The 12,598-nt window shown below is 42.5% G+C and overlaps 1 protein-coding gene across 1 annotated transcript; it reads left to right on the top strand.

Moving 5' to 3' along the window:
* Window positions 1-366: 366 nt before the first annotated feature.
* On the top strand, window positions 367-2,202 carry foxd2 (forkhead box D2). The gene has a single exon (XM_061683817.1). It carries the CDS (start codon window positions 547-549, stop codon window positions 1,606-1,608), a length of 1,062 nt encoding a protein of 353 aa, XP_061539801.1. The 5' UTR covers window positions 367-546; the 3' UTR covers window positions 1,609-2,202.
* The last annotated feature ends 10,396 nt before the right edge of the window (window positions 2,203-12,598 follow it).

The following is a 12,598-nucleotide window of genomic DNA, read 5'->3' as shown; positions in this document are numbered from 1 at the left end:
GTGTGTCACCGAGTCACACATCACGTGAGCAGGGTGCTCCTATAAATGCGTAAAGGAAGCAGGCGAGGCGAGCGCGACACTTTCGGGCTGGGATTCCTGCGCCCGACCTTCTCGCAAACGATCGTGCTCATTCTCGCGTGAGTTTTGAAAAGTAACGTTTGATACGACGTGACGTTTTAAAGGAGGGAAGTCGCGGATCGGAGGAAGGTCGGTGATCTGCGATTGACTTGTACGCCTGGAGAGAGAGAGAGAGAGAGAGAGAGAGAGAGAGAGAGAGAGAGAGAAAGAGAGGGGAGAGAGAGGAGAGCAGAAGTTTCCTGCTGGATGACAACTCGCGCACCCACAGCTCCGGAAGACGTCAAAGGCTGCAGGTCATTACTTCTTTTTTTTTTGGTCCTCTCTCACTTTTGATAGATTCTAGAACCATGTGTGCGTTGAGTGCTCGGGAACACGAGTGCGGCCAAGTTCTGGTGCGCTTCTAGTGTTGTCGGGCTCTCGAGGAGCAGAGGAGGAGAGGGGAGGGGGCGGGGGTGCAGGACAATAAGGATGACTTTAGGGACGGATATGTCCGACAGCTCTGCATTGTCCGATGATGTGGACATTGACGTGGTCGGGGTCGGAAAGGACGGAAAGTACGCGCAGCACGACTTCAACCTGGACTCCGATGATAATTACTCCCAGAACGCCGAGGAAGGGGCGTCCTCGCCGGGACTGAGCAGCTCCGACTGCCCGGCGGAGCAGACGGGGGCCGGCGCCGTCGCGGTGGCGGGCGACAAAGCGAGGAAAAGCGCCCTGGTGAAGCCGCCCTACTCCTACATCGCGCTCATCACCATGGCCATCCTGCAGAGCCCCAAGAAGCGCCTCACCCTCAGCGAGATCTGCGAGTTCATCAGCAACAGGTTCCCCTACTACCGCGAGAAGTTCCCCGCCTGGCAGAACTCCATCCGGCACAACCTCTCCCTCAACGACTGCTTCGTGAAAATCCCACGGGAGCCCGGCAACCCCGGCAAGGGCAACTACTGGACGCTGGACCCGGATTCGGCGGACATGTTCGACAACGGGAGCTTCTTGCGCAGGAGGAAGCGCTTCAAGAGGAACCAGGGCAACGAGATCCTGCGGGACGCCGGAGGCTTTCTCCCCGGGTTCGGATACAACCCGTACGGATACAGCTACGGACTCCAGCTGCAGAACTTCCACGCCGCGCACAACCCGTACCACCCGCATCACCATCCCCACACGGGGGGTTCCTTCCCGTTCCCTAACGTGCCGTGCACCTTGCCCTCGCCCATCTTCCCCGCGGCCCCCCCTCCCTTGCCCATGGGCGCCGACTTGAGGAAGCCCTTCTACCCGTCCTTGGCACCTCTCAAGACGGACTCGAGCGCCCCGAGCCGGCCCTCGTTCTCCATCGACAACATCATCGGCGCGGCGGCCAACTCCACCGCGTCGTCGTACGGCGCGCAGCCGGGCGGACAGGCGCACATCCTGGCCATGCTCAGCCCGGCCCTGGCCTCCGCTTCCAACCACTTGAGCCTGTCGCAAGACTTATTACAGCCCGGGACGCACGGGCAGACCTTTGCCAGCAAAAACTTGAACACTTGCCCTTTCTAAAAAAAAAAAAAAAAAGAAAGAAACAAACAAAAAACAAAACAAAAAAACCCCCAAAAAACAAAAAGCATTTTTTTAAAAAAACTGCCCTGAACTTGAATTAAAAAAAAAAAGCCAAATGTGGTTTTGTCCTATTTGAAGGTACGCTGAGCATTAGGGGGGGGAAGTATTGTGTTTTGGCTCCATAAGAGGGTTTATTTATGCTTTGTAAATAGGTGCATTTGATGAAACAGTGATCCATTTTAACATGCATTAACGTGGCCTCCATTTTGTGTTGTACGCCAAATAACGCCCTGTGAAGTTGTGTCACCGAGAGGAGGGGGATTTTAACATTTTGAGAGAGCTTGTTTTTAATGACGACATAGGTGGCACGTGACACAGACAACTCAGGTTTTTAACTTAGAAAAGCACATGCAGAAGGTGCGTTCAAAAGAAAAAGAAAAACCCCATCGCCCCCCCTTCCCCGCCCCCCGAATCTCCTGTACATAGTGATTATTTTAAAAACAAATATTTTGTTGTTGGTTTAAAAAAAAAAAGCACATTACCTCCATTCAAACTTGTTTCATGGTTGTATTTCACATACAGTTTTATGTCATGTGTTACCAATTATAGAAAAAGACAAGTGTTTATGATAGGTATCTTTTTTTTTTTTTTTGGTTGTAATGATAAAAATAAAAAAAAAAATGTGTGCAGGAAAAAAAAATCTATTTCTAATCTTTTCATTGGAAGAACGGTTTCATGTTAACTCATATTATTATGTATTCAGGACGAAGGAGGGTGGGAGGGGGGGGGGGGCTTTCATTCATTGAATTTAAATATGTCAAAAACACGACGCTGGATTTCACCGGCTTGCGGGGCAACATTCATCCCCGTGTGTGGCTCTTGCTTTCCCCCCCCCCCCCAAAAAAAAGACCCCTTTTGTAAAGGACCTTAAACTCCGCACTGAGCAAAACTTGGTGGTTTATAATCGAAAGTGGACAATATCCCTATCAGCCCTTTTGATTTTGTGCAGAGAATTAAGGGGGCTTTCGTTGCTAATTTGTAGCAGCATTTTCATTGGGGCTCCTAATCCATCCTAATTCTCCTTGCGGGGCCGTTTGTTGACGTTGTCAGCGCGGACCCCCGGCCCGGGCGTGGGGGTGGTGGTGGGGGGGACTCAATGCACGCACAGCGAGGGGTCCCGCTTTGGCCGACCCAATACAGCCACACGCAGAGGAGCCTGAAAAGCAATGTTCTCAAAGGGCCCTCGGTTTTACAGGGGCCTCTTTCATGTCATCGGTGTTGTCTCGGAGCACGGATGAAAAGAAGCCGCGGGGGACCCCCAAAACAGGCCCAGTTGTCTTTTTAGAGCGGAGCATGTTTGTGGACAGAAGGAGGCTGCATGTGAGGCTTTTTTTGGGGGATTTTTTTTTTTTTTTTTTTTTTGCTTTGTGCGCAAATGCGCGGACAAATTAGTTTACGGGTGTTTTGACACGTGATTATTGAGGATGAAAGGCGTGGGAGGGATGACGTCATGTCTGCTTTTAAAAAGGCCTTGAAACGAAAACTAACAACACGCTTCGTTTAGTCCGTGCACAGCTCTGCTGCTGCTGCTGCTTTCTTCTTCTTCTTCAAAAAAAAAAAAAAACTACCTGAAACGCCTTTTTTTTATTATTATTTTGTAGCCTCTTCTGTATATATGTTAATATATCTTCCGTACAAAAAAAGAATGCTGTCTGAAAACGATAATAGCTCACATTTGGACTGATATATCCATATCAATGACTTTTTGAAAGTACGTAATAGAGTCAGAATATTAGGAACAGCACTCAGCGCGTAGTCCCCACCAAAATAAACATACTCTTATGTTAATGCAGCGTGAGCAACATTTTTCCCTATCAAAGTCAAATAAAAAAATTAAAAAATGATGATTACTGTTATTATCATTTTGAAGTCTAATTTAATTTTTGTTTTTAAACACAAGACTTCTCATATTATATGTCGCTTCTCAAGCCCCCCCCCCAAAAGGTTCGACACAGACCCAAATGCGGTTCTTCGGCTTGGAGCGGAACCACTTTTGGGTACTAATGAGCACCCATTCTCAGTGGTTCTGTACAGCACCAACCATTATCTTAACGGTTGTATGGCACCAAATGAGAACCAATACTTTGATATTCTTTCAGGTGTGATAGAACTATCAGAAACGAGCTAAAGAACCCTCGTGATGTACAATGGTGCGATGTAGAACTGAACCTTCATTTTATAAAATGTTTTACAGTGTATTTTAATTACTATGAGCATTCTGTGGGATCTCTTTAAATAACACTACCTTTGATGTTTTAGTTTCCCTCTTGGACTTACCCATTTCTAAGATTAAGTCCCAATATAGAAAAATAAATATATATATTTAAAAAAAATCATGCATTGTCAAACATTATCATATAAAGTACTGATGAGAATACATTAATTTATTGCAAAATACATGCAATATATTCCCCATGAAATGATTCCCATCAATAAAAATAGATTGCACTGCATATTTCACAGAATTTAGTATTAATACATTTAGAATTTAGAATTCTGATAAACTGATATATATATATATATATATATATATATTTTTTTTTTTAACTCCCACTAACCTGATTTTGGAGCCCATGCAGTGCATAAGACTCGTACGGGTGTGCTTAAAATGCCGTTGCTTGTGCACGACTCTCCTAAAGGCTGCTGGACGGATGATGAGCATCATCCGTCCATTAAAGTCTCTGCATGAAACTGCGAGCGCATCAATGGAAGCACGCACAGAAGAGCACAATCGAATGGAGTCTCATTCAGACACGCACGATAGAAGATTACAGGCTACGGCGAGCAGAAATAGACCTATGCTCTTCTTGGGGGGAAAAAAAAAAACTAAGGAAAATACACCACAACAAACAACTCGTACACCCGGCGACCATCTTCTCTTTAATTTTTTTTTTTTTTTTGTCTTTACTTCAACTGCACGCTTCTGTTTGACACCGGGACCACCCACACGCACCGGCTCTCCCCACGGAGAGAGAAGACAGACAGCGCGTCTTTATTTAGCCACCGCGACGCTCGTCATTTTGCGTGACGTTGTCTCAAAGAATAGTCGAGAGCGATGCGTGACGTGACAGCCAAATCACTCCAAAAGTGCATTTATTCAACCCCCACCCGCACCCTAACCGCTTCCATATGCGCTGTGGAAGCAAATGCATCGTTTTATTCGTTATGTCAATATTTTCAAAGATTGATTATGATATATACGATGATGTATATTTATACCGTTAGTTATTTTTAGAGCGTGTGACAGGAGGGGGCTTAAATAAAATCGTTAAGCACAAATCTTTCACCACCTTGTCAATACACTTGTACCTCTGATCGATACATCTTCTTTAGACTTGAAGGACACAAGGGCAGTGTGTGTGTGTGTGTGTGTGTGTGTGTGTTCTGACACAACAAAGAAGTGTGTGCGTGCATATTTGCGTGTGCGTGTGTGTGATTCTGTGTGTGTGTTCGGTAATGATGTCAATAGGCCTGCTGCATTTTAAAGCTATTTTAACATTTTCTGTTCTTTTCTTTTAAATTCTTATTATTATTATTATTTTTTTTACAAATTAAACCATTTTGTACGGAAGCTTATTGCTGCCACACCTAAAAAAAAAAAAAAAAAAAAAAAACAAGGTTCACTATCAAGTTATAACGTGATATGTTTCCCGTTATAATCTGATAAATTACACGTTATAACGTGAATAATTTCATATTATAACGTGAAAAGTTTCACGTTATAACATAATCCGTTTCACGTTATAAAGTGAAACTTTTCATGTTTTAACATGAAATTAATCATTAATTATAACGTATAATTTATCACATTATAACGTGAACCATATCACGTTATAACATGAAACGTATCACGTTATAACGTGATAGTGAACCTTTTTTTTTTTTTGGTGTGGCAGCAATACGCTTCCGTAATTTTGAGTCTAAATCAATGCTTTATATAAAACAATTCCATATAATGTCATATAGCCCACTTCATTAGGCACACCTGCACCATAACGACATCTAATAACTGAAAGCCTGGCTTTAGAATAATAGTAAGTCTGAGGTATTCGTTGTACAAAAAGTAATATATTACATACTGAGAGCTATTCCTAATACTTTGGTCCCCCTAATTGGCTACACAAGGGAGGCAAGCCGCAATCACTATAATAACCACATTATTAAATCGATACCTGTCAAAACCCGAACTGAGCATCATTATCACTGTAAAGGGAAAATCCATTTGTGAGCGTTATTAGATGGTCGGGCTCCATAAATCACTGCACCCCTGCCCCCCACCCACTATCCCACCACCATGCTCATCATGCTCAACGCTCCCCCTTTGCAGCAGACTCCGTGTTTTTGCACCACACAAAGGAATCCCGCGCTTAATTAATTTAGAATGTGTAAATAAAGCCCAGGACAGTCAACTCCCCCCCATGTGCCAGAACATAATATGAACTTTGGAAGACACAGCGAGTAAAGAGAACACCTGCAGTTGGGGGGGGGGGGAAAATAATAGACGAGGAGGACACAAGACTTCCTCAATATCAGCAGGTGATTCATTCTTATGAGCCAACAACTTGTCAAAGTAATACGTGACATTAATACATAAAAAAAAAAAAAAAAAAAATCACATTTTCCTTCAACAATGCTGTATTGAAATTATGTGTCGTTTCTAAGGTTGTATCAAAGGTTCACATGTACAGTATTGACATTTTATTTTGTAGTTGTGTTGCAGATTTTCCTGCAAACAAAACAATTTACAAAAATAAAAAATACGCAAATCAGCATGAAAAGTGGGACTATTGACAATGTAGACAATTTTAGATGTGGAATGTCAATCGTCACTTCTGAGAGACTTGGACTATTATACATTTTAACGAGCATATGATTGTAGTACATTTTGCTGACAATTCATATGAAACTTTTATATGCGAGTACAATTATTCAAAATGCACTTCATTTGCAATGAATAAATTCGTATCACTGACACCATTTTGGACTCCTCCATCACTTTTGATAAAGAGATGTGCAGCTGCTACATGATCTGTGTGTGCATGTGTGTGTGCGTGTGTGTGTGTGTGTGTGTGTGTGTGTGTGTGTGGGACACAGTCGTGCGTTTATTTAACTGTGCGTGTGTTTAACTGCACTTTCCTTGTGAACTTTTAGCGAGGACATTAGGCTCACGCTGCGATGCAAAACAAAAAACAACAAACAAACAAACAACAACCTCATTATCCAATAGATGTTTTGTGACCGTGTACGAAAACAGGGAATATTTAACGAGAATTGAAGTGGCCTTGGAGGTAAAAATAGTCAGTGAGAAATGTTAAAATGGTCTTTAAAAGATATCAAATTCAAACTTTTACACAGTGCATTTTTTTTAATTATTACTTAATCAGTCGCAAATTAAAATGTCTGTTTAAACTGTACAGCGATGAGTCATAGTAAATAGCACGTCATTTATGATCAATTAAAGACACTGACGTCATTTTTAAGACTCCCTAAGAAAAGTGAAAACGAAACTTTGTTTAAATTGACATCTAATCTTTTTTCCAGCGTGAAAGTGTCGTGTGTGTTTGTGTGCGCGCGCGCGCGCGCGCGCGTGTGTTTTCAAGAGGAGGCAAACCTCGCGATAAAAATGGACTGTATCCAGAGTGAAACGCGATCACGCCGAGGTCGCGGGGCCAAACTTTTTAAGACTAATGTTTATTTAGAGAAGTGAGGGCTGTCTATGGGACTCCCCGTTCTAATGTCTTTGCCAGACCTGACTGCGTGGACCACCAGGCAAGCACCAAGCCCTGCTGCAGCCTGCCTCCCTGCCTGCCTGCCTCCCTGCCTCCATGCATGCGTGAAACGATGCTGGATGAATATTAACGACTGCAGAGCAAGACTCACCCTCCACTATAAAGCATCAATGCAATTTCAGGCACCTGATTTGCTTTGCATGAAGCACCCAAAGTCTCCCCCCCCCGGCTTTCGCGTCATTTCTGCCCCTTTATTTCAAGTGGAACATCAAACATTTTAACTCTGCTGAAGCTGCAATTGAAATAAGCAGCACAGAAAAAAAAGTCAAATATCGAATCTGACCACACGTCGCAGCCTTTTCTGATACATTTCTAGTTAACCTTTTCAGTAATAGACAATGTCCTCTCAGTCACTGGTGCAGACGTAACAATAATAATAATAATAATAATAATAATAATAATAATAATAATAATGCATTACGCTTTCGTAGGCACTCAAAGACACTTTACAATGTAAAAAATGACTCTCTGGTTTAAGGGCGTACTCTTATCTTCTGCGCCACACCACCCATGAGATCATTCATAGTCTTTTTTCTAACCAAAACAGCAGCACCTACTGAGGCATGTAAGTCTCTCAGATGAATTAAAATGTATACTGTAAGGTAAATCCATGTTGTAAAAGTGTCCCTTGCACAAGGCTACAAAGAGACGGTGTATTTTCTGCCGACTGATTGGTGAACGCTCCGCAATGTTGTGTGCATCCAAGTTTAAGTTCTGGGCAGCTATACGGGACTCTACATTCCGTCCTAATTGTGTTTTAAATGGCAGTTTTACTTGACATAAATTGTCATATACTGCATACTGTCTTGAGATCCGAGGCGTATTTCAGCCGTCTCTCCCAGTTGAAGTTTACTGTTAAAGTCAACGTAAAACACAAAGCGTTACAGGTTGTGCATTTAAAGAACCACATAGCTTTCGCATAGGGAACTCTGATTAGCCTAATGCTAACAAACAATGGCAAATGCCAAAGACTGGCTAAAGAATAGCATCGCTGTCACAATGTTAGAACCTTTTAAGTAATGGATATTTGAACACAAACATGGAGCAACACATGTAGGTATTAATATAACAATAGTCTCAGGCATAGATTCTTTATTTTATGCAAAAAAATTACCTGTTTAATGCAGCTTACTGAGGAGTTGTGAGCATCTCCTCTCTCTCTATGTATAGCTGTATTATACCGCCCCCATGTGGCCAAGGTGCACACACTAGGAGCCGCACAATGTCAATAAATGAATGACGATGCACGAACTGGTTCACCATCTAAAATGATCATTTTATTATGTTATTACTGTATGTTTTTATAATGTACAATACTATAGTGCTATTTTAATTATTTAAAAAATACACATGACAAAATTAGTTTTTTTGGGGGAGAGGCCGGAACAAATTAATGGTGTTTCCATTCATTTCAGTGGAGAAAGATGATTTGAGTGTTTTGAGTTATGAGCATGGTCACAGAACAAATTAAACTTGTATCTCAAGGCACCACTGTACTCTTACTTTAAAATATTTCCCAAAAAATGTGCGCAAATAATGGCCTCCCCTACTAATAGTGATTCCGAACCACATTGGTAAAATGAACCAATTTCACTTGCGTTCAATTATTATTGATTCACTACAAATAATGTATCTTTGTTCACCCATCTATGTCAACGATGTACAGTGACAGGCAGAACAATTGAATATGCTTTCACCACCAACACAAGCACTTTAATTCAGTATATATTGATTTTGTGATATTTGTTTGGTAGTGTGCTGTGAGATTTCGTATTCATGTAAAATATGAGCCTTGGCGCCATAAATGTTGGGAAACGCTGCTCTAATAGATGCCTCCCCCATCTGCATTTGAGTAAATAATCTCCCCCAGCCAGTATTTGTGGATATACACGAAGTAAAAAGCAGATGTGCTTTGGGAAAAGGCCCAAAAAGTTTCTGAGTCATTGAAAAAAAAGAGAAGTGTAAAAAATTGAAATATTTGCACGAGTGCTCGGAGAGCAGCAGCAGCGTGTGTTTTGCAGTTTGTAAAATCGAATTAGATACGGTGGGGGAATCCGACCTATCGCCAGGGCTCGCATATTTTTCACCCCTCAGGTTTTAGTGTTCCTCGGGTGCTTGTGTTTTCTCAGCTGGAACTGCCATTACACGTGTCCGCTTTCTCGCCGAGCATTTCTCCTCTCCTCTACCCGCTTACAGCAGGGTCTCCCAACGCCTCTCCTTCGCCACCTACGTTGATCTGAGGCCCGGGCCGGGGCACCACAGGCATGCGCAGTACAGTAACCTGCACACGAACACACAGTACACGCCGAGGAACATTACGCCACCATCCTTGACGTGACAGTCCCAATCACATAGGACACTTTAATTACCTCCCCGAGGAGATTGTGTTTTTCACTTTGGGTTTGTTTCTTTGTTTGTGCATGCAGAATGGCAGAATTATGCACAAGTTGTTTACCAAGACCTTGCTGGGGGTCAGTATGCCGGGCCAGGAATATACAATGCATTTTGGGAGCCATCTTTTTTTAGCGGAGAACTGCATTTTGCAACATCGCAGTTAGAATTGGGATGCAAAATGGGTCGCGCGGGACCTCTAAATTCGCATGTCCTCGAGGTGGCACAAAAATCGTAATTTCGACTAAATATGATTCTAAAGTCACACAACACTTTCTCTTTGGCTTTTTGTGGCATTTCTGCAAAAATCCAAAAGAAGGACCTACTTTAACAAGGGGTGTTAAGCGATTGCTGTCAGTAAATTCCTGTAATTTTTAAGTACAGTAACTTACTGGCAACACTGTTGCTACTCCAAATGTTTACATTTTAAAAGCAGCACTTCTACAATATTCCTTGGAAATCCCAATTTTCCATCGCTGGTGAGACACTTTGTATTTTATTTTTAGAACAGGCCTTGGGGACAACCTGGTTCCTGCAGCCACAATTTTGGTGACCCATGCTTTATATTATAGTGTCACTTGAGTCTAGTTGTTTCATTTAAATCCGGTTAGCCTTGGGAGGTATAAAGACAACCTGCTGCCTGTCTCCAATGATGGACACCTTCTCTTCAACACAAAGTACTTGTGCAATTGTACACAATATAGGCCCATGTGGTTGTTCAGCACACAAGAGCCCTGAGGAGCCACAACAACAGGCTGTAATTCACTGCAGAGGCAACACATACAAGTAGAGTCACAGGGCCAATGGAAAATAAGGTAGAAACTATGCAATATATGTAGTTCTTTCTAGTGGATTTATTGATGTCCAGCAGGCGACTTTCTACTGTACTTCTTTCTACAAGGGCGGTCCGACGCATGCACATTCATCTTTTTACAACACATACACACCCTTGCCTCCTTTGTCCTGTAACACAGATGCAGAAAATCTGTATGTCATAGAGCTTCAGATAAACCCTCCTCTTGTCAGCTTGTGTTTGACTTAGTCATATTTTTTTTTTTTTTGCAGCAGCAGCATGTTGACAAAATGTGTCTCTCTGCGAGGACCTATTCATAACTGTGTCCCTGCAAGGACTATTTTCTCACATGGAGTCCGTGTGTTACGTGAAGAGGACACGAGTTCAAAGCTTGGGGCAAATAAAAGGCCAAAGATGATAAGACCACTCAATACGAGAAATGTCACGTGAAAAAAGCACAGCGGAGGAGAGAAACAACACTTTGAGAGGCAGATGTAGCGGTGAAGTAGGCCAAGATTGCACTCTGAACAAAGGTAAAAAGACCTGATCTGATCACGTGTGAGTGTGTATGAATTTGGACAGGGTGTGGATTAATGTTGTTCATGACTATAGAGTCATTACACAGAGCACAGCTGGATGATGGATTGAGAGCTGAAGGGGGGGGGGGGGGGTGGCGAGCAGATGGGTGAGTAGAGAAAGTGAGGTTAAGTGGCAGTTAGATGTGGGAGATCTAAGTAGATCAAGTGTGTGTGAGCAAAAGAGAGTTAAAAGTGAGGCTACACATGTAAGCACTTGCTCGAGTTCTGTGGCGGGATGTATTTGTGGCACATTTTCATGAAAAAAATGTGCTCAATTACAGTTTGACGGTGTTGTATGGTTCCTCAACCATGCAGTCTGATGGTTAACAGGCAATATTAGTTTCATGCATGCACCCAAGAGGTCCATTTATTTCTTACAGTGACTCTTTTTATAAACAAACCTAACTTTCCAAAAAGAAAAAAGTAAACGTGAGCTCTAATTAAGAATAGATGAGAAATTGACTTTGAATAAGAAGAAAAAAACAAAAAGTCAGACTGTGGATCAATGTAATGTGTGTGCATGGGTAATTTAAACGCTAAGGTCGTTTGATGGTTTGGCTCAAAACAACTCAAAACTATAAATTTAGATCTAACTATGGAGGTCCCCGAGTGAGGAAGGGTTTGGAGTCCCATGCTGACCCAAGTAACCAAATAGCTGTACTATATCTCAATTCTCATTCATAAATCTGCCATCCATGACTCATTTGAACCAGTGATTCCCAACCATGGCACACTGTGTTCTGTGCGAGATCATCAGGGGTGCTGCGGAAAATTAGCCAATTTCACTTGTCTGAAAATTCTTATTTATTAATAACAAATTAGGAGTTGAAGGACAACATGTTTTTTTTTTTTTTTTTTTTGTCGTTGATTATAATGGGAAGAAAGTCAAGTTGAAGTCGAGTAATCTGTACTTTTCCATCAACATCCTCAAGGCAAATAATGCATCTGTGGTACTCTTTCTAGGCCTGAAACCATACTGTTGCTCGCAAATACTTACTTCTGTCCTGAGTCGAGCCTCCACTCCTCTTTCCCATAACTTCATTGTGTGGCTCATCAACTTTATTCCTCTATAGTTCCCACAGTTCTGCACATCACCCTTGTTCTTTAATTTAATTTAAACCCTGCCCCTAAACGTCTAGCCTTACTGGCTTTCCACCTGGTCTCCTGGACACACAATATATCAACCTTTCTCCTAATCATCATGGCAACCAACTCCTGAGATTTTCCTGTCATAGTCCCAACATTCAAAGCCCCCACATTCAGTTCTAGTCTCTGTGCTTTCCTCTTCTCTTTCTGCCGAAGAACCCGCTTTCCACCTCTCTTCTTCTTCGACTTCGACCCACAGAAGCTAAATTTCCAACGGCGTCCTGCACGTTGAT

Source organism: Phycodurus eques, chromosome 8 (assembly GCF_024500275.1).
Source record: "Phycodurus eques isolate BA_2022a chromosome 8, UOR_Pequ_1.1, whole genome shotgun sequence".
Classification (NCBI taxonomy): domain Eukaryota; kingdom Metazoa; phylum Chordata; class Actinopteri; order Syngnathiformes; family Syngnathidae; genus Phycodurus; species Phycodurus eques.
The sequence above is the reverse complement of the archived record's forward strand: the minus strand, read 5'-3'. Positions and strand labels throughout refer to the sequence as shown.